Source organism: Chiroxiphia lanceolata, chromosome 2, assembly GCF_009829145.1.
Source record: "Chiroxiphia lanceolata isolate bChiLan1 chromosome 2, bChiLan1.pri, whole genome shotgun sequence".
Lineage (NCBI taxonomy): Eukaryota > Metazoa > Chordata > Aves > Passeriformes > Pipridae > Chiroxiphia > Chiroxiphia lanceolata.
The window spans coordinates 94,334,895-94,361,531 of NC_045638.1; the positions used below are offsets into that span (position 1 = coordinate 94,334,895).

At 40.8% G+C, this 26,637-nt stretch overlaps 1 protein-coding gene and 1 long non-coding RNA gene across 3 annotated transcripts; one reads left to right on the forward strand and one right to left on the reverse strand.

The window, feature by feature from the left end:
* Positions 1–1,127: 1,127 nt before the first annotated feature.
* CFAP91 (cilia and flagella associated protein 91) lies at positions 1,128–25,808 on the reverse strand. Of its 2 annotated transcripts, none has more exons than XM_032679508.1 (14): positions 25,767–25,808; positions 24,654–24,835; positions 23,780–23,957; positions 23,279–23,436; positions 22,860–23,042; positions 22,566–22,708; positions 15,680–15,796; positions 12,502–12,573; positions 10,850–10,996; positions 7,543–7,764; positions 6,179–6,327; positions 4,901–4,992; positions 1,467–1,732; positions 1,128–1,378 (listed from the first exon to the last, which is right to left on the reverse strand). In XM_032679508.1, exons 1-13 carry the CDS (start codon positions 25,772–25,774, stop codon positions 1,485–1,487), a joined length of 1,899 nt encoding a protein of 632 aa, XP_032535399.1. In that variant the 5' UTR covers positions 25,775–25,808; the 3' UTR covers positions 1,128–1,378; positions 1,467–1,484. The 2 variants fall into 2 exon arrangements, with proteins under 2 accessions (XP_032535399.1, XP_032535398.1); XM_032679507.1 differs by having other exon boundaries at positions 1,128–1,387.
* LOC116782674 lies at positions 13,087–15,314 on the forward strand. Its single transcript, XR_004355306.1, has 3 exons — positions 13,087–13,412; positions 13,549–13,788; positions 15,057–15,314. It is a non-coding gene; the product is annotated as an uncharacterized LOC116782674 (long non-coding RNA).
* Positions 25,809–26,637: the final 829 nt, after the last annotated feature.

The window sequence follows — 26,637 nt, forward strand, 5'->3', positions numbered from 1 at the left end:
GAGGCTGCCTGACCTCACCAGCCTCTTGGTGTCCCTGGTTCAGTGACTTGAAGACCAGTAATGTTTTGGTGCAGCTCTCAGTTTCCTCTCTCCAGCTGTTATTTACAGCCCAGTGTAATACAGGGGTATTCTCTCCCCTCCCTGTAATTCCTTTCCCTGTACCCTGCCCCAGCCCAATCCACAAAACAAACACCTGATGCAAATTTTTTTTCAGGAATGCACTAATGAGCCTGAATTTTTGACCAGCTGCTGGTTTGTGTTTTGTAGGAGCAGCACCATGGTCAGGATTAGCTGGAGCCCATCTGAACTTTACAGACCCAGTACAAGGATCCATCACTGAGAAATGATGGAAGCAGGGAGAGATGAGCCAGTTATCCCATTAGTGAGGGCTAATACTGATGTTGTGTAAGCTGTGGCTATCAATGAGTAAGCATTTTGGGTGTGGTGCCTGCTCCTCCAAAACGTGCATCTGACACTGGTATTGGTGCAAATGTACCTCTCAGGTGCTAAAGCCACAGACTTCAAGAATTTTGACAGGTGAGTGCTGAAGAGCTCAGCGAGCCCTGAGAGCTCTCTGACCAGATGCACTGTGCCTGTCTGCAGCCTGCTGCTTTCTGACATACTCAGCTGGAGCACCCCCGTGCTTGCAAACACGGCAAAGCCAGCATCCTTTCTGTGTGGCCCCCTGGAGCTGGAAAGCCAGAGTGACTAACACTGTTCTAAGAAAAATAAGAGTCTTTCAAGAATTGTTCTCCTTCGGGATGATAAAAAGCAAGAAGAGGTCAGTCCAAAAAGTAATATTTCTGGAAAATACATCAGTCCCTCTATGCCCATGTCATTCAGCTATCACCTTAACTGTTAGTACCAGACACTGCCTGCTTGGCAGGAACCACTCTGCTGAGGTCAAAGGCACTTTATGCAAGGACTAATTATGTGAAAAGATGATGCAAAATCCGACCGTTTTCATTCACCTCCAATGCTTTACCAATAGCTGTGCTAATGCAGGAAGCCACTTGGCCTGACACCACTAAGGAAATCAGTGGGACATGCTTGACTGTGTATGGTCTCAACTGAAAATTTCCCACCGATGGAGTATTTTTTCATTTAATGTTACTGATGCAAGGAAGTACCATCAAAAGCCCAGGTGCAGATTTTTATTGGTCTGTGCCAGGAAAACAAACAAAGAGTGCTAACACTGCTTTCTCAGTCAAGCTTCTCTTAATAATCAGAAGAGGAAAATTAGCTAATGAAGTCCAAAGCAAGCTGGGGAGGGAGTGGAGGGAGCTGCCACACCAAAATGTATACAGAGTGGCTCCAGGACAACATTGCTGGCAGGCATCAGGAAGGAAAGTCCAAAGGAGAGAGAGGATTTTCCATTCTGGGTGCTCTGAAAAAGTAGATATAATGTGCTTCCCTCACCTTCAGCATGCTCTGAGCTCAAATCACAGAGGGGAAGAGAAACTCACCTCATGCATCTTCTATCTCTAGGAGGCTGTGGGATCCTTGCTTTCTTTGCACAGAAGTTTATCTAGTTCATGTGCAACTGTGGCAGCTGCCCCTGGTCCAGCAGCTGTCCCACTCACAGCAGTGCTGGCCGTCCCAGCAGGAGGATCTCCCTCTATCCTGCTGGCAGATGTCTCCCGATGCAGAGCCGGATCAGCCAAAACCCTCTCTGTGCCCCCATGGATGATCTGATGAGCAGCGTAGATGTGTTTTCTTTGGGACTGCCTCACTGCGCATAAAAAGAGGTAAGGCTTTTACTTGGAATTGTACAGCAAAGTGTTCTCTGTAGGGGAGAAGGGAGGGATAGTTTTAGCAATCCTGCAGCTGCGGAAAAGTCTATCTCAGGAAAAAAATCACGCCCTTCTAACTTTGGCTGAAAGTGTTCTACTGCCACCTAATAGCAGCAACCAACTTTGCATTTCCCTTTGAAGACTAGCCCCCGCAGTGGGAAGCACGGCCCGAGTGTTTTCCTTTCCACCTTTGGGCACAACTGCCCAGGATATATTATGCGGCTTTAAAATAACTTCTCCTTCAGTGTCTCCTAATTGCAGCAGGCCTCTGGAAGACTCCAGCTGAAATCTGCCTTCTCCTGTGCTATGATTTGGCCTGCACTGAGAAACTGTTACTGAGTTCAAAGTAAGACTCAAGACACTAAGTCACCCACCTTATCATCTCCCCTCAGCTACTGCAGGATTGGTCCTCACTTTTTTCATCCAAAGTAATTTATATGTGTTTCCAAACCTCCTCCTGAGAAGTAATTACCCAAGCATAAGCATTCACCCTACAGTTCTCTTCACTGCTCTTCACTGTTCTTTGGTCTCTCTTTCTCTCTTTATTTCAGTCATAGGGATTGAAATACTGTCTGCTTTTAGGGAGAGTGTGGGGAATGTTGCAGGAACAAGCTGTGGTTCTCATTGTTCACTTCCCTGTGAAAGTCCAAGACTTGCTATGGTCTGTTGTAAAGCTGAGCTGTACTTTAACTGTGAATCTGAAGCACTGGTGTCCTGCATGCTGTCCCTGTCTCAGTCACTACATGTTACTAACCCACCCTGTTTATGTTTATCCATCTCCCAGGTCCATTTTGTCAACAATGAATGCAACCAGATCTCACTTGCATTTGAACAGCTGACCTTCACCAGCCAGCTCTCAATTCCCAGGAGAGGTGTCTCTACCCAAGGCATTTTGGCTTGAACCATATTTGCTTGAACTGCATCAGCTATACTGGCAATACTCTCCTGGTATTGCTGCAGTCCCTTCCTCCATCCACAGTGAATTCCATCTAAAAGAAAACAGGCTCAAACTGGTGAGTTTGTCCCTTTCAAAGCAAGTTTTTTCATATCGGCACAGCAACTTCTACTTCCAGTGAGGTAAGGTTCAGAAGAGGGGTGTAGAGGGGTATAAGGATGAGCCAATATTGAATAATCTCTGCTTTTACACATCAAAATGTGACAAAAAGAGGAGGAAAAAACTGCCTAACAAGTAGGTAATGGCAAAATAGAGATATTTAAGGGGAAGCTAAAGTGTAGGCAAAGACTGAACTTGCAGGCCCTCAAATCTTTGTTCTAAAAATGGATTTGCTCTTTTGACAGCCCAGACAACTGTGCTCTCAGATCACTTCCTGATAGTTTCAAAGAAGGTAAATGCTCAAGCATGGGCCAGGTGCTAAAGCAGCTTCCTAATAAATAATTTGGCTCACTGCAGGGAAAGCTTTAAAAGCCACCACAGAAATGCATCTTACAAGATCTAATGCCATTCTTTGATACTATTTCCTCTGTATTTACATGGAATAGTTAATGATTCTGCTTCCCTGAAAGTATCGCTGTGCAGGAGGTTTACAGCAGGGTGTGTTCATCAGAGTGTACATCTGATAGAATTCAACTGTCTCTTAAATGTATGGAGTCCCCTCTACCCCAACAAGCAATAGCAGGAGAGAGTATTAGCCAGGTCTCTTCCTGATATTTGATTTCTACTGTCACAAGAATATTGTGACAAATTTCACCTGATCACAGTTAAAGGAACTCTTGTGCTTTATCGCCTATTGCTCTAGTCCACCAGAATCCACTTTAATTTTTGTCTGGGTCTAGCTCTGCTTTCCAGGCAAACCGACTGTAGCTCTCACAGATTTTGAAGATTCTTTTTGTCTGCTGCTTGGGAGTGCTTCTGAGGTGCTTTGTTCATTAACTGCTGTTGCATTTAAGCTCAGTACATATTTTGTTCCTTGATGTACGTCCTCTGTGTGTTGAGAATCCTAGGCCATCTCCAGGTCTTCTTTATCTTCTCCTTTCTGAGACAGGCTAACCTGCGTGTGTTAGTGCCTCAGCTGCAGGCTTCACTGACTAACATTACATCACCTGCTTCGGAAGGCTGGCAGAAGCAGTGCTAAAGAGAAGGGAGATGATTTAAGCTTATGCAGAATTGCTGAACAGGTACTGTTGCTGAGGCAAACACATGAATTAGGAAGAAGGAAGTCTGCACAATTCAGAGGCCACAAAATGCGTGTTCAGGGTTTGTGTTTTCATTCACAAAGCAACAAAAAAGGCAGTGAAGTAAGTGCCTTTGTTCTCAAGTCAGAGAAGTGCACTGTGGCAAGGACCACGTCAGGCTCTATTGTGATACCATTGCTTTCCGTAGGTCATATCCACTTGCCATGGGTGACAGGTTTAGTCATGGTCTTCTGAGTGTGCTGGTCAGTGGAAACATCCCAGTTAAGATTTATTCATTATAATTACTGCAAGACACAGGTTTCCAGGGTCTTCCCCTCTGTATTTTGATGCTATTCCATTTTTGTTAAATAGAAGCATCCTTTACAACTGCAAGATTATCTGCTTACCAACCCTAAAACTTTATCTTTGCTTCTAGCTCTCAACCAGCTGGGGAGGAGGGGGAAGCACAGGAGTATATAACTCCCATTATAGTGTATAACCCTCCTTCCACATATGGCATATATTTGAGTATCTCGTGTTAAAGATGTCCACAGTTTTCAGAAATTGCCATAAAATAGACAATTCACAGTCATGCCACTTAAAATCTTCTTCCAGTTTGTTTTTGAAGGTGCATTGGGCTGCTTCTTTTCATGCAGTTTTATTGTTGCAGATACCTCAAATTTATAATAGAATAATAGGGGAAAGGGACCTCAAGGATCATCTGTCCCAACCTTTCTTGGCAAAAGCACAGTCCAGACCTTACAGCAGGCCTGAATTCTAGTCACCATTTAAAAAGACTAAAGCTTATGAGAAATTGGTGAAAAAAGGGTCAAAGGGCTTAACTTTCTACCTACATAAAGGAAAAAGGGAATCTCAGACCTCAGACAACTCTTGGCACCACATCTTTCCTTTCACAGAGGTAGAATGAGGAGTGAACCAGTTCACAAAGAGAATAAAGCTACTAGACTCCTTACCTCTTTCTCTCATAGCACTTTTCTCAGCTTCTGGAATCAGGAAATCATAAACCAGTTCTGCCACAATCTCTTCGGACTGTAGGTGAGTTCGACTACAAAACAGATGCACAATGGTATTAGTATTTTAATCTTCTCTCCAGATCACCTCTGCAAACACAAGACTCCCTTGAAAACATTCTCACTATTTCCAAGGGAGTGCATTGTCCTGGCAGTAATTGTCACCTGGGTTTCTCTTTATCCTACAAATAGGTGACAGTGTGACTATTCTCCTTCATACTGCACTTGAAAGCAGGAAGAGGATCACCCTAGACTCCCTATCCTCAAAGGCATCTAGAAGCCCCATTTTCACTGATGACAACCAAAGTTAGACACACAGATACCTCTGAACATTTGTGTCTTTGTCAGTTTAGTCTTTGGCCCATTGCTGAGTTTGCTAAATTCTTCCCTTTTGTGACTCTGCACTTGGCTGGTCCCCATGCTCTTTTCCATGCCAGTGTTTGTTGGGTTTCCAGTTGGCCCAGGGGCTGCATGCATTATCTACGCTTCATTCTCCCCAAGGATTCCAACATTCTGGTTGTATTCATCTAGATACAAAATACACAGCTGCTGTACCATAGGAGAGTCACTGTGTCATTGGGATTTTTATGGCTCAATTCCAAAAAAAGAGCATAGAAACTGAACTGGAGGTTTGGCAAGTCCTAAAAAGTATTCACTGCTGATGCCCCAGCCAAACACAAGACTGTGGTGTTCTCAACAACTTACTTTACTCAAAGTGCCCTGTCAGGCAGCCATCAATATGACTGACCTCCATGGAAATTGGCAGTTTCTTAAAGAACAGCCATCCCAGAATGAAAGGCTGTTGTATAGCTGTATCTTTTAGCATCTCTTTCAAATGGATTTTCTGTAGTAGTATAAATAAAGGAAAAGATCGGTATGAATGGGTATTGCTTTAGGCAGTTCCCAGATTCACTTAAAGCTCAGTCACAGCCTCCCATTGGCATGGAGAAATCTAAAAAGGGTGATTCACAGATTGCACAAGTGATTTGCAAAGGGAATCTGGCACATGCTGTATGGAAATAAGGCTTTGATGGATTTATATGTGTGTACCAGGTAGTAACAGTGTGGTTCCCATACAGCAGCCACAGTAATGAAGTGACCATGAACAGTACTGCTCTGCCCTTCCCATGTCTTGGATGATACACATAACTACAGATGCAGATGGTCAGGCAGTTTCTAAACTGCTGTGAAGAGCCTCTAATGTGCCATTTAATAACGTACCGGCTTTCCAGCTCATAAGCAATGTCATTGATTTCTACAGCCCTTCTCTGAACCTCTTCCCTGGCTTGTTCTTCAGCTGCCCTCTGCATGCTACTCAGGATAATGTCTTCCAAGTAGGTATCAATGGTTCTGTGCTGCACCTTCACCACCTGGAACAAAACACCAAAATATTGTTCCACTGCCTACTGCTGTGCCAGGAATGTAGTGGAAGAAGATTTCCAGAGAAGCACAAACAATAGACTTAATTTCAGGCAGACTAGCCTGGGATTTGTTTTCAGAGATGCTTTATGTAAAAATTTATTTCTTAGTAATGCTTTCTGAGAACTAATAGCACAGAAACAAGTGCAGGAAAGAACCAGAGGTGGAAGAAAAACTTATCCGCAGCAGGTTAGTTCTGTGAATGCAATGGCAGTTGCTTCCTCAGTTCTCACGGTCCCCTGAGCAACAATTGCCAAATAATAATCATTGCTATTGACTTCAGTAAATTAATCAGCTTTCATTCAAGCAAACCCTGAAGGAAAGGGTTCCATCAAGCCAGTCAAAAACCAAGACAGAATTATTGGTTTCCTTATGAGAACTGTAGAGCAGAGATTCTAGAAATGGGTGTTTTCCTTCTGCTAATCTGAAGGGCATAAGCTTATGGCACTTTGACCCTACCTGCTTCCCACTCAGAAACAGAGAAAAGATAAGAAGAGAGGCTAAAATTAAAAGAAAAATAAACATGATGCCAGACTCTCTTGGTATTAACCACCTCCCACAAAGTTTGAAAATTACTGGTTTAGTCAATTAGACTCCCACTCATGCCTTTCAACCAGGAGAAATATGCTCCATGCAGTCAAGAGCTAGAGAATAGGACTATAGAAGAATTATGGAATATGGTAATTCAGTATTTTTTCTGGATTTCAAGGTTATGTTATCCATTATCATAACTTCAAACTCTTTATTTGCAGTCCATTTGGTGTGTATGTGTGTGGGGGGTGTTGCAAAATCTTTCCAAACCTTTGCTTAAAGGCATCCTTCCTGGGAAAGCACCTAATAGTTCTGCTGGGCAGATCAAGTGCTCCCAAAACATTATTTCTAAAGATGATCTAGGTACATCTAGGTACATCTGTTCTCCACAGGTGCTGTTGTAGAAATTTAGAAACTACCTCCATTCATGACATGTCTAACAGGACTGTCTGTAGCAGTACTCAGATCATCATTTCATGGGTGTGACTCTTTAAGAAAGAAATCACCCTCTCTTCACTAAGCCTTTAAAACTAGCCATCACCAAAGTCCAAGCTAAAGCAGCTCCCATCCATCTGGACCTCCCCACAAGGAGGCAGCTCCTACAAACTGCCCACAGTCCCACCAGTTTCACTTGCCTGTTTGAAAATCTCATCTTCCTCCTGACGCCGCCTCTCTTCCACCTGACGACGTCCGCTCTCCTCTGCTTCCCGCATCCGCCTCTGCCTCTCAGCCAGCATGACCAAAGCATGGATCTTCCGTTCTTGTTGCAGCCTCACCAGCTCTTTGGACAGAAAATCAAGTATGTTTGCCAGTGTCCTTCCTTCTACCGTGGCCAAGTCCTTTTCCATTGATGACAGCTTTTAAGAGAAAAATGCGAAGAATTGTGTTACAACTCCCAGGAGCATTGTACCAAGTCTTGGGACTACCACAGGCATGTGAAACAGCTCTGCAGCACCCACTCAGACCAGCCATGGGAGAACCCTAGGAGTTTGGCATTCTTCATGCATTCTTCATTCTACATGCGCTGGCTGGTTTCTGCACAAGGCAATGTTCCTGTGTACAGGCTCTGATGGCACAAAGAGGCTAAAAGATGGCAAAACGAGCCAGGGCAGGAATAGCCCTGATACTGTCACACTAGGACGAGCAGCCCTTATGCTTGGATGGGTGAGAGGAGATAAAGCAGTAGACATGCTGTATTCCAGATGTTATGAACCACTTTTGTGGCTGTGAGTATGGCCAGAATAGTTGCTGAGGTGACCTGTTTGTTACTGGGGAACACTCCACTGCCCAGACCAAGCGAGGGGAGGGAGACAAGTGACAATGAAATTACTTCAGCTGCATACGTCCATCTTTCTGTGCTAAGCTTAGTCAGACCAGAACAGAAAAACGGGATCAAAAGTTGCAAAGGAAGCTTCTTTCTATCATGTGGAAAGTAAACCCCAATCTTTATGAGCAGAAGCTTGAGTAGAGCTTTAGGAAACTGGAACTGTGAGTAATACCACACTTCTGTTCTCTCCTAAGGGTACAAAATGTTACAGTTCAAAGGTCTCTCAGTGAAATGATACATCTTTGGCTGGACATTATGATGCAATGAAAGTAATTCAGCTGGCTGAGATAATAAAGCAATCGTGAGTCCCTACAGCTTTAGGTACTGTAATATTACTAAAACTGTACAAGTTTCAAACTGCTACAAAATTCTAATTGACAGTAATTATATTAAGTTTGCAGAAGTGCAGATGAGACCTCAAAATTACATGGAATGGAAAATCAGAAAGCCTATGACAGAGCTGAGACTAGATTCCAGGTGTTCAGCATTGCTTGCCATTCACTTCTTGTTCCAAGCACATCCCGTTTTATAGTTATATGTGATTGCACTTCAGAAAGGGATAAGATCTATGGTACATTTATTATCTTCAATATGGACTATGAAGCCATAGCCCTTGGCAGGAGGGAATGTCTGGAACTGGCTGGGACGCTATGTTTCTGTTGGAATAAACAGGCACTAACAGAATAGACCTAAACAGAAAACTCAAAATGGAGATGAAATATCCCAAACAAATAATAATAAATCAGCTTTCTTATACTGCTGTGCCATTTGCTCATGCAGTCTTCCAAAGCAAGTGGGATTGACAGCGTTGCACACATGTAGAAGAGACAGCACTCAGCCCATGGGTGTTTCAGATGGAGGACTGCAATGCAGTAACTGCACCACCCCATAGGGAGGGATAACATAGAACTACTGTGCTCCTTCCTCTTCACTGCTCCAGATGCCATGTCTAAAACTGGTGTGAAATGGAAAACAACTGAGGAACGTTCTCAGATTTTTGTTATATACAAATTGGAAAATTTTAACTCCTCATCTTTGACCATTTTATCTGGAGTTTCCATCCTCTTTCTGCAGGAAGCATTTCTTTTTATACTGGAAAGGTCAAAAACCTATAACCTATGTAATATATATATATTTTGACCTATAAAAAGTCAAAAACTAAAACCACTAAAACCTATAGAACTGAGTCATCAGTGACTTTCTAAAATAGCCACACACATAGAAAACTCCTGCACTTGCATTCCAGAGAGTTTTACAGTTCTGAATGTTTGAAGACCTGAGCATTGGTCTATGTGCCTTCAGAGAAATAGTAAAAATAAAAAAGCAAGAGTAGAGGAGGTTGATACCAGCAGAGGGGGATAGTGGCTCTCCCAAAAGGGAATTCTGAATTTAGAGGTCAACATCTTTACCATTTGCTCTCTCTCCCTCTCTGTGAACATCATTATGGTGTCTGAACTGCTCTCTCCCTCACTCACACCTGGGCCTTCAATAGAACAGGAGCATTGCAAGTTTCTAATGTCTAGAGCTTTTATTTTTCTCTTAATTCCTCAGGAGAAAAATTCAGTCTTCTTGCACCTGGGCTCCCTGTACATGAGGGAGCATCTGGAAATGCTAAGCAGTAAAACACTGTCACCTGTCTCAATTTTTACTGAGATATGAAGGGAAATTTTATTGCTTTCCACCCAGTAGGAAGCAGTGGACTGGCTTCCTCTCCACCAGGTCAACTAACAGTGGATGCAATTATCATAATATGGAAGCTGCAGGATTGCCTCACAGGTGGTCACTGAAAAAACAGGAGAGTAGTAAAAACTTGCAGGAATGTGAGAGATACTGTATATCTGAGATACAGTGAACTCTGGACAAAATCTCTTTATGATCCATTCCAGACCAGTATCTGCCATTTTATTCACTTTGCCCTGGAAGGTTGTGGCCCTGCAAGGAAATAGGATGGGAATTCACATTCCTGGCTCTCACTAGATCCTTGCTAGAGGATTTCTCTGCTCTGCATAACAGTGGCAGGTACAACAACGTGACACCATTGCTGAGGTTCTAGAAGTCTCGAGCCCAGCAGGATTTACAAAGTAAGTTGGATTTGGCTTCCTTTGTGATGTTTTATGCCTGAGGAGTAGCCTGAGAGGGTGCCAAGCTAGAAAAGGATCAGAGAAATGACAGAGCAGTAACAAACACTCAGTAGAACATCTGACAGATGTGAGTGACAAGTATGTATTGTGATGCCAGGTTGCAGTACCAGTCAAATGGATTGAAATGTGGGAAAACTGAGGTTCATCTGACACTGCAGTTTGTTCAAAGCCTTGTAAATGTAAATAATTGCTCTGTCTGCAAACAAAGCAACCACAGCCCACATAGCAGCTGTGGTCAGGGTGCCTCAGTCTGGTTCTGAGATTCCCCAGAGCAGCGAGAGAGCAATTTTAGTCCCCCAGGCACTCAATGCTTGGCCTGTGCTAGGACAGCATTATTGTTACTGGGGTGCCTTCTGTGCTGTGGATAATAGAAAACATAAAGAAATTAAATGCGAGAGTGTTGGTGGTACTGTATAAAACAGAGCTTGGTCAGGACAGAGTTGTGAATCAACCTTCCCATCTACACAGGCAAACCTTGTGCATTTGTGACTCATGCTGTTGCTGTAGAGCCAGGATCCTTTGCTCCTCTGCCTTCAGGAGCAGCTGCCCATCCTCCTGGAGTGCGTGAGTGGTGCGCAGCTCTTGGATCAGATCCAGTCGCTTCTTCTTCCCTTCAAACATCTTTAAAATAAAGGTAAACAAGTGAGCATATTAAATGGAGAATATATATCAACATGTTTTGCCAGCAGAGCACACCCTTCTTCTCCAAGTTGCAAGGTCAGCTGTTTCAAAGACCTAGTTCTCTCTAACAAATTTGTGGCTGTATTTAGGCAAACACTACAGCTGTCAAGTAAATCTTGCCTAAACCCTCCTGTACAGAAGATGAAAGTTGAGACCTTCTGCTGTGGAATATAGATAATCCCTTACTACTTTTATTTGTTTGTTCATTTGTTTGTTTATTGTTCTCTTTGGCCTTACCCAGAAATCAAACCACTGGAATGTGGAACAACACCACCAATGTCAAGTGAAAAGGGCAATAGCCTTCTGGATACTCTGTTATATCAGTCTCAATGTCAAAGCTTCACAGTGTTTCAACACCTACTATTCTCTGACCATCATTTTGAGGGAGACCAGCAACAGCTCATAGCAATAAATTGATGGGGAGGTTTCTGAAAGTGCTACCATCCCTGTTATGGGATTATGTGGCCCAGTCCTCACTGACAGTGTTTTATTTCCAGTCCCCCTCTCTTCCAACAGCAACAAAAGATCACTCAACCCTGCTCACATCATTCTCCAACTGAGTCATTTATTTCTGATCCAGCAGTATCTGGAAGGAGATTCCTAAAACGATGGGACATGTCATACTGTGAAAGTCAGTAGTCCTTCAATGGCATCAAACTCCTTCTCATAGATGACCATAGAACTGGAGAAGACTTGGGAAGTCTACATTCCACCTCAAGCCACTTTCACAACATTACATTGTTTGCTAAAGCTCAGGTCAGCATCCCACATGGGAACGCTTCACAAACATCACATAATTACTGCAAGAGAGAATATCAATTATACTCCCTGCATGCATAAAAACAAACCTTCTGGACTGGTCTGATCAAAAGTGATAGGCTTGCTTAATATAATGCCCACAAGGCACGGCTACTCAATTTTTACTTAGACTCTGTTCTGCTCCACTGAAAGCAGAATGATGGGTCCTGCACTTGTTGGAAATCACAGTGGTATGCTTCAGTTCCTCCTCATCTGTGGTTCAGCTCACCACCACAGGAAACTGGAAAGATGGTATGAAATACAAGCTGCCCTGCTGGGATGTGGGAGGTTCTTGTGCCTGGGATCTTAGCATAATCATGGCAAAATGTGCTCATGGTCCAGATCTAGTCTAGGATTTGCCACTTGAGTAATTCTGCTACGAAGCATCTAAATAAACAGCTGAGTGTAGGGAACAGCAAGAACGGGGGGACATTCACAGACATGTAGGAACCTAGAAGTTCCTGTAAGAAATTTGGGCTGAAGAGCAAAGACTTCAGCCTTGAAGGACTTCAGATAACATACAGGAGGATATGCTGCAGAATTCTCATTACCCCTGATTAGTGCTGTGAAAGAAAGATTGCAAACACCCTTTCAGTCATTCCCACCGTCATTCTGAAGACAGACATAAACAAAGAGAAACAGAATACCATGTTCTGAATAGCCCTCCCTCGGAGCAACTTCTGCAGACAGATCACCGCCAGTTCTGTTTCCTCTTCCTCCTGCCAAAACACAACAAATATCCACACAATAATTAATTATGTCTTTGGAGACTGAGATTTCTATAGATTATCCATCTAAATATTAAATAGTCTAACTCATATCCTGCCTTTTCTTGGTTGCTTCTGAACACCATTCTTCTAATTTCTAGGGAAGGAAGGTGAGTCAGAATAACAAGTACTTCCATGTTTTGCAAGGGATGGGGAAGAAAGGCCATACAATTATTCTATTTGAGATTTTAAAGGGTCTTTAGAGATGAGAACCTAGTGATAAGGAGATGTTGATGGAGAAGATTACTGTATGTACTAGAAGTACCATTTGTAGCTTGACTGCATCTGAGTTTACAAAATGAGCACCAGCTACATTAATTTAACAGGTCAAGACACTAAGGGGATAGGATTATTATCAAAGGAGGTTCAAGAGAGCTGCTAACCATAAATAAAGGGATTAAATTAAAAGGGAACATATACAATTTTTCTTCTGATATTTGTTCCAGCGGTGACCTTTATTAGAGTAAATGAGTAAATTTAAGACTTAGAAAGTGATAGTTTGGAAGTAAAATTACCTACATTCTGTTGTGATTTGTCTCTTTGAGAACTTTACTGGCCTAGCATTGTGTGATTGATACCAACTTGGAAGAATGATGGAGCATAGTGGAAGAAGGAACGTGACCACAGGAGAAAAAAAAAAAGGGGGCTTATTTTAAATAGAGGAAGTACAGAAAGCATAGATGGCAGCATTCTTTCTAGATGAGAGGTCTTCTAGTCTGGAGTTGACAGTAGCAGAAGGAAAGAGTCCATAAGGTGCCTGGGAAAGATAAAAAGAAATCTAAAAATTGGAAGTAAGTTTTTTTTTAATAAAGAACTTATAAGGTCTGCATTGAAATGGGGTATTTAAGAAGCGTCGGAAAAACATAGAAGAGTGTGGGATGAGAGAAGTTGTGTGGGCTTGAATCTTAGTTATCTGTTTTTTCTTAGGTGTTGAAGACTGAGTTTTCCAAATGCAAAAGGAAGCATTCCTGCCTTTCTACACCAGCACCCAGGAGAAGCAAAGCAGAACTAGCCAAAGGACTGCCTTACGATTTGGTATGTTCTTTTTCTCTGGAAAGAAGGGATGATTTTCCAGTCCTAGAGAGCTAAACTGTACCACATCACTTGGCTACAAGTGTGAAATCGCTTCAGGACAGAGTTTTGGAAATGGTGATGGCACATATACTGGTAAGCCAAACTGCTTGCTCTGATTTAAACTAAGATTTGGTTTAAATTTTTGTGAGAAGCATTTTTCTGTACTTCTGCTGTTCAATGCTGCAAATGATGCCTTAGCAAGTGTAATCATCAGCTTGTCCCTCTGCCTGATATACAAGAGCAGGAAAGAACAAAGGGGGATGAAAATCCTATCATACCCTGCAGAAAAAAAAAAAAAAAAAAAAAAGGAAAAATAAGGATATAGAAGGATCTAGGAGTTGGCTGCAAATTAGAGGGGACTGGAAGGAAGTCAAAAACTAATGAAGGAATTCAGATGTGCTCTGTGAGCTTGTTGTGGCTAGTAAGTCCATTAGAAATGCCTGGGGGAGAGAAGCTGAGGAGGCCTGCAGTAGTGCCTCGATTCTCTCAATATTTTTTTATATCCCTTGTTGTCCACATCACCTGACTGTCACTCCGTCAGTTTCTTTTTGAGATCTTCAACTCCAGTGGGAAGCACTTAGCTGTTGTTACTCGTATATGTGTAGGGCAGGAAGAGAAGCATTAACAACAGAGAAGATTCCTGCTTTCAGTGCTCCTCGCAGCTATCTGGTAAGAGAAACCTCACTTGGATTCAGCAAGGCAGGAGATGTTAGTGCTGCTCTTCAGTGGCTCAAGTGACCTGATTTTACAGGTGGAGTTTCACTGGAGATCTCCATATTTAATGCGTTCGCACATAATGATACTTGAAAATAAACCAAATGTTGACAAAATTCATATAGGTGGAATTAAATTGAATTGGAATTCTTAAAAAAGAAAACCATAAGCTGTAAACATGCTCAAGAATGACTATAACTGGAAGATAAATTTTTCTGATTTCTTTCCATGTTACCTCAAAGTACTTAAAAATCTGCTAACCTGGTAAACCTAAATAGTGCAAATCCACCACTGAAATACAGTATCTCGTACCTAGGAGTTGGTAAAGCTGTGGAAAGCTCTTCCCAAAGAGATAAGAGATTCTTGTTTCACTCTTAAAATAGACTGTATAAAACATAAAATATCATAGTGCACAAAGGAAGACAGCAGCATGGATGATCCAATAAGACTTTCTCTCACTTTTGTGGTTGTGTGACTCTCTTAAATTCAAAGTTTAAATGGTAACTGTGTCTGATTCTTAGTACATCATGAAAATGGTGTTAATAAGAAGACAAAGCAACCCAGTGGGGCAACCACCTCTTAAGTACGTTACTTTAAGAAAGGAAAAGAAGTTGCAGCTCCCCTAAAAGTCTTTTTTTTTCCTACAGCATATCACAACCCCCATGACACATCATTACTGCTATTTCAGTCTCTGCAGGAGAATCATTATCTGTGAACTGGAGCATGCTCATCAAACACTGCATCCTGCATGATGACAAGAGCTTCACTCCAGCAAATTAATGAAGTGCATGCTCAGTGCTAAGCAGCCAAGGTCTCACTGACTTCAATGAGACTAAAGTTAATTGCCTCACTGGATTATGATAGTGTTGTCAGATCAGAAGGCTGGAAGCTACTGAATAACAATAATAATAATAATAATAATAATAATAATAATAATAATAATAATAATAAATATGATGATGATGCCTTTTTATTCCTCAAGAACAAGAGAATTACATGTCTATTAATTTATGTCTTTATAAAATAAAGTTTACTTAAGGATTTGGCCAACAGATATTGTAAAATATTTTCAATTCTTTGGCTGCTAGTATCTTTATAAAATAAAGAGAGACTAGGAGAGTCTTAAGAAATAATGATGGCTATTTTTAACATGAATGCACACAAAAAAGATAAAACTCCCTTCTTTCCTTCTCTGGGCATTCCTTTAACAACTGTGTAGGAAGCAACGAGGGATCAACAGGGAAAAAAGTGCTAAAACCAGTTGACTTACAATTGATGGTTTTTCCAGAATTAGAGTGGGTGGCTTAGGAATAGGCTCTTCTACTTTTTCAGGGCCACGGATGGGCTTCTTTGGCTCCTCGACTTTATCCTTCTTCTCTAGTAGTGCCTGGAATAGACATACAATTTAATCAGAACATGGCCAGATAGAACAACATAATAAAGATGCTGATTGTTGCTGATGACATTGACTGCAGGGAGCTGACAGCTTTTCAGACTTGTGGCTTCCACTTCTTACTGCACATCAACTGAAAAACTGAATATGGTCAGTAGATGAGGCTATTGCCTGGTCAGAAGATACTGATGGGAACGTCAAAATCATACGGTAGAAGGAAGAAGAAGTTATTTTACTGTATTTACTAGTAAGTCATCAGCAATTGCTTAGGGTGAGTTACCTAATATAATCTAAAATTGGCATGAACTTAATTTCTAACTCTCTAATAATTAATTCTCTAAGAATGCTTATAACTCTTTGCCTTTAACTATAGCTATAATGCTTGTTACTGTGGCTTAGAAACACTATGTATTCAGGAGATTTTATGAAGGGGTCACTTGAAGAGTGTATTGTCACTGTTCTGTGGCCCTTCCTCAGTGAAATGCCTTTGTACCACAGGCTATTACTGTATAGGGTTGAACCAAATGACCCTGGTCCCCTTCCTTGCAAAATATGTTTTGAAACTCTTCTCTGCTCATCTAAAACTACCCAGCAGCCCAGTGGCACCCACAGTAACTGTACAAGTGGACTAGGGACAAAAGGGAAACTAACTTGTCCGAGAACTTTTTTCTACCATGAAAACCCAAAGGCCCATTAAGAGCGGGGTTTATCTTGCTTGCGTCTCATCTTGCATCTGTTTGGTGGCAGATGCCACACTTCATCAGCTAAAGCAGACTAGGAGTGGATGTGCCATCACAGCCTCAGCTCTTCCAAGACCTTTTCAAACTGTTCAAAGAGCCAAAGCCCTGACAACTTCCCAACACAAGCCACTAAGAACTAGATATTCAGGTAATTATTTCCAGCTGCACAACAGTGCTTGCCTGCTGCAGGACAGCACACTTCAGCTCACAAAAAAAGGGAGAAGAGTGTGTACATTTAAAGCTCCTTCAAAATTATAATCCTACTACTGTATGGGTTGGATCTGTAGTCCTTATTATGGAAAGAACAGACATATTCCAGCATGGGAAAGTGTGCTTTTTCCTTTTATCGCTTTCTCTCTTTCAAATGTTCAAATACAGTATTTCACTAGGGAAGGAAACAAAAAAAAAGCTTTAGAAAAAAATTCAATGCTGAATTTCTCTCTCCTGTAATAGGAAATTGATGGCACTTACACAGAATTTAATTGTGAAATTAATCAAGTTTTGAAACTCCAGTGGCCATTGTACAAAACTCTTCTTGCATATTGGATCTGATCTTTCAGGTCAGGATAATGAATTGCTCCAGAAAAGGAGAGAGGTTTCTAGGTGGAGGGGATAAAATGCTTGATTATGGAAAGCTTCTTAAATGGCCCATGCTAATAATACAAGAATCAAAGCCTATAAACTGCTTTTAAGCCATGTGAAATGGTTATAGCTCAAAAATGTTGGGAGATTTTCTGAACTGTTTTTTGTATGCGATGACCTTATGGCTCTCTGGCATGAGGATTATAACAGTGCTTGCTATGACTAATAAGGTGATTTGCATGACAGGGTGAGGGAAACAGAAAGAAAAAAGCTGCTGTAATTGTGATTCTTCTGAAAACAATGGCTCCTATGTTTATTAGTACAATCTTGCATTCATAAGAATTTTTCTAATAAAACTGTAGCCTCCCAAAATGTTTCTTGCTAAGCAGAATAACAAAATACAAGCACCATAACAACTTTTAGAGACAGAAAAATCTATGAGCTCTTCTGACAAGAAAGAATTCTTATTAATGTAGATTCGAGATATATTGCAGTTCCCAGAAGTGGTTTATGTTTTCATGTCAGCACAGTCTAATGCCTGCTTTGCTTTCTTTACTAAGTCAAAAATGTTTACCATTTGCTTTCTCTAATCTAAGGTTTTAAGATATATTATGACTTTAATGTATGAAAAGCAAAATAAAGTATGGTTTTTTTGCATAACTGGTTCTGCCTAACTTAGCAAGTTATGATTTTTCAAAAAAAAAAAAAGTGAGACCCCAAGAATCACTGTAAAATACTTGGTTTAAAAAGATAAAAGTGCTAAATTTCTGAACAACATACTCCAAATGTTACTGCCTATATATCATTCTAATTTTTCTGAGATAGACTATATTACTTTTTTCAGGTAGTGGGGTCAGAGTCCATGTATAATCCAGTTGGATTGGACAATGAAGGACTATGCAATTCATGTCCTTTTAATTTTCTTGGCAAATGCAGTGAACAGCAAATGGCACTCATGCTTTTGGCCATACACCTCAGGTTCTTAGTAGCTCCTGAGAGAAGCAGAACTCTTGACAGGACAGTGGCTTAAGAAAAAACTCTGTTCAAAGAAATCATTCTTTAGATTCCTCCCTTATCTTCTCTGTGATCCTCTTCTTGTCACAGACACCAGGTATGTTTGATTTTCACATACAGCACAGAGTATACAGTCATGTTTCTCCTTCTTCCTTTTTGGACGCAAACACTGAAGGCGGGATCTCAGAATCCCAGAATCATCATCATCATCATGGTTGGGCTTCGTGAACGAAGATTTGGGAAGGACTCTACCCACATTTGCTGCAAGCGTGCTGGTGGATAAAAAGGCCAATGTGAGATAGACAAGTCTGGTTGCAAAAGGCACAGCAGAAAGACTCCTTAGGTGGTATCAACAAGACATATGGTTCTTTCTGCGTTGTCTTTTCTCCTCAAGAGTGATCCTGTGTGCATTCTCAAAAGCATCAGCAGTGTTACAGACGGTGTGTCTCCAGACCTCCCAATTGGAGGCCAGAGTAGACCAGTGATGAAGATCAATGTGGCCAAGGCTGAGATGTTGTTTCAGGGAGTCCTTGTATCTCCTCTTTGGGGCTCCTCTCTTGCAGCCAGTGGCAAGTTCACCATAGAGCAGGATCTTAGGGAGGTGGTGGTCCTTCATCCTGGAGACGTGCCCTGCCCAGCGCAGCTGTGTTCTCAGCAACATGGCCTCAATACTTGTGACTGCTGCCTGTTCTAGAACAGACATATTAGTCACATAATCTGACCAGTGGATGTTTAGGATTGTACGGAGGCAGAGGAATCCCAGAATCAATTAGGTTGGAAAAGACCTCTGAGATCATCAAGTCCAACCTACAACCAAACACCACCATGTCAACTAGACCATGGCACTAAGTGCCACATCCAGTCTTTCCTTAAACACCTCCAGGGACGGTGACTCCACCACCTGCCTGGGCAGTCCATTCCAATGTTTAATTACCCTTCCTGTGAAGAAATTCCTTCCAGTGTCCAAACTAAACCTCCCCTGGTACAGCTTGAGGCTATGTCCTCTCATCCTGTCACTAGTTGCCTGGGAGAAGAGACTGACCTCTACCTGGCTAGAACCTCCTTTCAGGTAGGATCATCAAGGATGGACTGCCTACCTGCTTTGCAGTGCAGCATGGTTGCTGTATCTTGGCTGATGGAGACTGACATAATAGCTCTTAGAGCTTGTCTGAGAATGAGCCAACTAACACTGTGCTGGAGATCTGTTCTTAAAGAAATAACTGCTTAAACAAGCTTTCCTACACTTGGAAGTTGGCAGAGATTTTCTCCAGAGGCATTCTTGGTCCCTCTTCACCTCTACCTCCTGCCAGCAACCGGATAAAGGAAAACAGATGTGGTGAGAGACGTACTTCATGCTGAGGTGAGAGGGTTTTTTGTTCAGGCCTCATCTTGATCCAACACTTTGAAACCACCTGAGACTTCACCTTTTTGAGTCACCACAGCATAGAGGGTCAGCCTAAAGTCATGTATTGTTCTGCACTAAGATGTCTTCTAGCATCCCCTCCATGCCTTGGTGTGTTCACTTGCTAGTTGCATTTATTTCCTATAGTAGTTAGCTGTATTGGTATGTTATCTCTTTAATGCCTTGGATTTTCACACAAGGCTGTCTATATTATGGCTCACTTACATTCCTTTAAAGCACTGTTATCTGTGCAGGCTAGGAACTAGCCTTCCTTATCCTTTTACAGGTCTGGCTTAGGATACAGATTGTTGTTTTTACTGTGAATCTTGGGTCACTCCTGTTTCTGCCATGTTTTCTTGGAGAATTATTCAAAAACTACTGAGTGTACATAATAGTTGTGCAAAAGGTTTCAGGATGGTCCTCGAAAAGTCTGCTTCTAAAATCATTTATTTTTTGCTTAGTTTCATGTCTGGAAGAAGCTGTTCTTATTCTCAGGAGGACACATATCCTTTTTGTAGTTCCCTGGAAAACTGCTTATCCCTTAAAAGCTTTAATCTTAGGAATACTGTCAATATGTCAAACAAAAAGGAACATAATAAGGATGACTAGTCTTTCCACTTGTTTGGCCAGAGAAGCAAGCTTTGGAAACTTCTTTTATTAAAACTAAATCCGTCTGAGCCCAAAACCTAACATTCCCCTATTTGCTACCTGCTTCCACAGATTATCCAGGGAAAATGAAAGAAACTCATTCTGCAGCTAGATCACCATGTACTCTCTGAATTTTCCGGAGTTTCACTTTGTTTCTAGGATTATGGAATAAAAACCAGAGATTAAGTGTGCTAGAAGAGCACTAAAATAAAGCTTTCAAATAGAAAACTGGTTTGGCTGCTCAGCTATAGAAACAAGGCAAAGCAACACAGTGCCCTTCTAAGATGATCCCTAATTGCCTGCTTTAAACTTCTTTCTTACTGTGTGTGATGGAGGTTTGTTGGCACAATTGGGACTGCTTAATCCAAGTGGTCAGAGAGCTGTCCTCTCAGGGAGGATCCTCCTAAATTCTGTTAATGCAAGTACTCTGCACCTTCTGCTGCTCTGGTTTTGACAGCTCCAGTAGCTCGTGAGGTGGACCTGTCAGGGAGGCTTTGCTTAGCCAGGACATGCTACAGCCACCAAACTTAAGAAGAAAAAGCCTGTGATGAGAGAAGTGACCAGTAACAGCACCATAGAGCTGAAGTGCTAATTAGGGCAGTAATATCCTGTTGCTCTGAACAGAAAGTTTGTTTAAATTTAATGGTTGCTGAGGCAGTCTGGGTGTTTCACTGTGTCAGGACCAACACAGCTGCTTGTCTGGACCAACCAGTCTGGTGTCTACTTCTGTGTATCTAAAAGCAGCAGTTAAATTTTGCAAAATGGATTTATTTTATTACTTTTGCCTGCAAAGGAAATGGTTTGTGATTTTAAAAGAATATACATTTTGCCATTTTGTGGTGGGGAACTGAGTATTTGTTATGTTAGCCTCTCAGCTGCTACAAATCAATGTAGACCAAGTGATCTACACAGATTTAAGAAAGAAATGTGCAGAATTGTCTGCATTGTTCTGCATTCCATCTTCCTTTGGCCACCAATTTTTTTTTGAAGAGACATTATTGTGTGAGCAGCCAGCATTAGGGCATACTTCTCTGTGACTACAGTTTAGACACTTCACCGTAGTCTTTCAAACAATAAGAAGTATTTTGAACAAATAGAATATAATTGCTGTAATTGGAATTAGACTCTGAAAGCTTGGACTAACATTCTGCTGCCTACGAGAACCATGTTATGATCCATGTTATACAGTCACTTCCTGAATTTTATGCAAAACGCACCCAAACTCTAACCCCTTCAATACTACCGTGTCCATAAAACTATGAATTTTGTCCATAGTTCTTAAACAATTCCTGTGGCAATCAAGACTTTCTTTGAAAATTTTCCTTCTGGATAATAATGAGATGCAACATTTCATCTTTTACCAGATCCGGCACAATATAAATTTGATATAATATAACTGATTTTTCAGAACAAGATTTCAATTTAAAATTCATTAGTAGCAGGTTACTGTCTGCTTTCAAATCATTATTAAATTACACTAAACCAAAAGAGCTATACATACACATATGTGTGTGTGTGTGTGTGAAACTTGCCAAGCTTTACAAATGAGAGTCACTATTTTTCAGTGATACAGCAGCCAGCCAAGAATATGCCTGATTTTACAAAAAGGTAACCCTCAACAGCATCACAAGAAGTGTACTTAAAAGTACATGTAATTTACAAATATTGTGATTGCAGATGCAAATGAGGCACTTCTTTCCTCAGTGGTTAATTGCATATAGGACGCCTCATCTGCATGAACAATTGGGATAATTAAGATATGCAAAGCACTAATAGCATGTTTGCAAATCAGATGCTGTTCTTAGGGAACAACAATGATGTGCATCCACCATTCTGATCTGCTTTTAAGAGTGGGGTCATTTTAATAATGCTTTGCTGAAGGTGTTTTTACAATAGGTATTTAAAATGTAAATTTTTAAAAACATACAGAATTTTTAGAATATGAATCCAGATTTGCCTTCTTTAATTATGAGTACTTTGACAGTGTAGACAATAGGTTTACCACTTGTGTATCATAAAAGCAAAGGAGAAATAAGAATGAGAAAATGCAGGTGAGAATTTCAAATTGACATAATACATTCCAATCCAAATACCCGATCTGCAGGAAGACAGAAGCAGCCATGCTTGTTTTTCTATAAGATTGAAGCAAAAGCGCAAATATTAAGGAGTAAGACTATTGCCAGACTGAGTTCCAGAGCAGTACTGGTCATGCCTACAACAGCCCACATGTTCGGTCCATTCTGTCCTTGAAGTTGTCTTACAGAAAATAAGAATTTAGCACAAGAAATTGGGAAAAAGCTTACACGTCTTCCCAACTGCATTTATGAGCAGTTCAAATCTAAGAGAAACTGATATGCTGCTGGATGCAGCTCCATACCTGGTGAACCTGTGCCAGCTCTGCGTCTAGCCTTGCTGACCTTCTAATAAAGCCAGTCTTAGTGATAATGCACTTAGGTTTTGGAGCTTTAATCTTGAGCTGGATGACAGAAGCTGGGAGAGATGCTTCCAGTTCACACAATCCTAAGATTATAATACAAACAAAGATTATAATACATTCAAAGATTATAATACAATCAGTGATTAAGTAATGGAGTGTTGAGGAGAGACATTTGAGTTTTGTTAATATCTCAATTAAATATCTCACACAATTAAGTCTTCCAAAATGCCTTACCTGCAAAGGTGTTAAGATAGAAGTTTTTCACCACATAGCAGTCAGAATTGTTGTCTGGGAAAAACCCAATTCTAGACAAAGGTGCGTATGTTTCTGATGAAAAGTCAGTATATTCTTTGATGATATCTCGTCTATCCAGCTTTCCCATCATATTCTTCCTGTTAGCTATCAGTTTCCTGAGCACTGAAAAGGAAATAGTAATGTGAGAAGGTTCATACAGATAGTTCTATAAAAGCCATATCTTTGGAAATTCACGAGAGCTTTTGCTAGATAATATAAAGACGTGACAGACCAAATGTTGGCCATGCATATCAATATTGTGGATGCAATCTGTTTCATTTTGAACAGACTACAACCTCGTGAAAATAGAAAAGTCTGAAACTAGTCTATACCCTTCTCTCTCTGTCTTTCAAACTTACTCAATGCACAGTCGTGCCGAATCTTTTTTATTTTCTCTTCTCTAGCCCTCTGGCGATTTTGCCAGTGGTCACACAAGCGCTTGGCATCCACCTTATTCTGATTCTCCTCTCGCCTCCGCAGCATCCTCTTTAAGACTTCCAGTCGAACCTTCTGCAACCTGCAAGGAAAGAAAAGGTCAGCTATTATCTACTGTACTCTGCACTGTTCTGTGCAACACTGTCATCATCAAATCCTACACACCAACGGACTACTTCACAAATAGTTCATAGTGCACATCTCATATTCAGTCTTTCATTTAAAAGTGAGTTAAGCACTGGTGAAATGTAACGCAGGTAGCAGTCTCTTAGATTAAATTTAACAAAAATATCCCTTCCCAAATCAGGGGATTTTCACAGAAATATAAGGCTTGTGTACCATTCAGCCAATCCCCTAAACCTTCTTGCTCCTTCTCTATTCAGCCAAAAATTAAAAGAAATAAAAGAGTATAATTGGACTCCTACTTTTCTATTTCCTGTTCTCTAAAGGCCCACTCCTTCCTTTCCATTTCCTCCATCATTTTCAACCTCTTAGCGGTGTTTGAGGGCGTGTCCATGGGTGGAAGAGATGCTTCCCATGCACGTTTTTCCCGGGCGCGGTCAATTATCTCCATCTCTTCTAGTCCTGCTGGTAGCCCCCGGCCTTGCAGGGACAAGAATCATTAGCTCTTTAGGAGAATGGTAAATCCCACAAGTACCCACCACCAAAAAGTATTAGAGGGCTGGACGGGCACAAGCCCTTGTGTTAAACACAAGAAGAACTGTCAAAACCAGAAGTAAATACTTCTAAGGCTGGTAAAATTCTACAGTATGAGGAATGGGAGAGCCTGCAGTTGCCATAGTTCAGTTGACATCAACACTAGCACTTCATTCCTCTACTGCATGCTGCAAAGGAAGAAAATCTTCCCTAGGAAGACACTTTCTTTGGCATGTCCAGTGTCCATCATCATTGCAGGTGAGATACTGGGAGCTGAGAATCACAGGTATATTCTGGGGCAGCAGTCCTTATACTGTTTTAGGGGGGTTTTTTACTGATATTCAACTCAGAGCAGCTGAGGAACAGTAGGTAAACGGAAAAACTGCTCCTAGTTTGTATTTGTAAAACATGACCTTTTTACACTGAGTGTTCTCAAAACTGTTCATGGAATGCCCCAGAATGGCGCCATTAAGTAGGAAAATATCATACATATTTTAGAAATAGATAAAATAATTGCCTCAAAGGAACACAACAAAGGACTGCCAAAGCTGGCAGTAGACTTGAAACCTGACACTGAAAAGAGAAGAACCTCCTCCTAAGAGGTGACATGATAATTATAATTGATTTTAATTCACAACTCACCCCAAGTGAGTGTAGCAAGAGTCAGAAGTTCGGGGACTGAGCCACTGCGAACTGTATATTCAGGAGAATAGGGATCTGTCTGGGCTTCACCATCCCTGTAATCTGTTTGAGTACCCAAAGTTCGGAACATGGGGCCAAAGACGTGGCTGTCTTTTTTAGCTGAATCAACATATGCCTCTGTCCTAAAAAGAGATGCAAGAAGGAAGAACATTCGTCATATTAATTAAAAAACAAGCGAACAAACAAACAAACCCAAAAAAACCCCAACACAAAACAAAACAAAGAAAAACCAAACCAGAAACACAACAGTCAGCCAAAGGGAGGATATCCAAATGTGTTTTGTTTTATCTTAACATTGCTCCCATTGATGTTAACTCCATTATCTTTAGTAAAAGCAGACTGAGGCTTCACCGTGTCCTCTGAAACACCCTCCCTCGGTAAACAATCCAGAAATCTTCTGGTTTCAGCGCTCACAATTGTTACATATAAATCTTTCCTATGTATCCATTCTAAAGCATTGCCTTTAATGGACATAAAAAGTAACTAATGGTTGACTGTAACATGAATGACTACTTCAATTTAGCTTACGTGTTTTTCTTTCCAACAATTCCAGAATAAAAAATTAATTCTGATATAAGCATGTGCAATTTCCATTGACTCTACTAGGAACTGAATTGTCTTATGTGACCTCAAAATTTGATACCCACATTAGACTACTTCATGGATGCTCTACACACTGAATAGCATTGTATCTATCACACAGATTGTAATAAAATACCAGATTTTCCAACAATATTGCTGTACTGGAGAATCTTCTTTGCAACCGTATCTCTTCTAAGATTCAGAGACACTTAGCTTAGGCCTCATAAGCATAACACACTTGAGGCACATGTCCTTACTCACAAAGCACTTTTATATACTACAAGCAAATTCTGAAACAGTCTATCACCTGTTTCCTCACTAATTCTCAATGGTGAACAGACCCTCACCTCTTAAGAGTTTTTCCCCTTGGTTCATTATGAAAAATACTGGTCACCAGCTAAATAGTTGCCTAATCTTTTCTGGTGAGGCTGTGACCCATTCAACCAGTAATGTCCAGAAGTCATTAATTACTTTGTCATTTCATAAGCAAACTCTAAGGGAAATTAGTGGAAGGGCTTATCAGAATGGCTGAGAGAGCTGAAAAAAACCAGAATGAACGTAAGAGATGAGTGTAAAGATCATTATGGTTAGAAAAACTGCAGTCCACTAATTCCAGTGGAGTTACACCTGATTTTACAGGTTCTGTAGTTTTACATGTCTGCAGAACATGTAGTTCTGCATGTTTCAGAATTGTACTGAATATTAAGTAATTCTTTCATAGCTAAAGAATAAAAGAATAGGATTAAGCAATAAGATTCACTAGTAGGATTAAGTGTTACTGTTATGTCAAAGCAGAAAGCAGAACTACAAAACAAGATAATACTTAAATTAGTTTTGAGTGTGCTCACAATATTTTGTTCATGTTTCGCTAATTAGTTTACTTTTTCACTTTGAGTTTTTGAGAGGGCAGTTTCGGGTTTTTTAATAACTGCTTGAAACACTGAAATGAATTTCCTACAATTAGCTGATAAGGTAAACTGGTTTGGACTTATCTAATTTGATCGTTTCCTTTTTTGCAGTATTTTTATAAGGTACTTTGAAGTGATGGGGCTTAACTAAATATTGATAATTCCTTCACAAGCATCTATAGTTTGCATATTGCAGTTCACTATCAATGCCTTTTGGACACTTTAAAGCTTAATTTCAAATTGCAGAGATAACATTGTTCTTTTTTAATTGTTGTTAAAGGAGCCATAAAGGACTTCAATTTATTCAACTTGGCAATTTTTTTATATTTAAAGTGGACATAGTGGCACTAGGTGCTGACTAAAATAGTGAATGTAATTCAAAGTGTATATGACTAAGTCAAGAATGTTTATATGCTAGCTGTTGGTTCAGATCT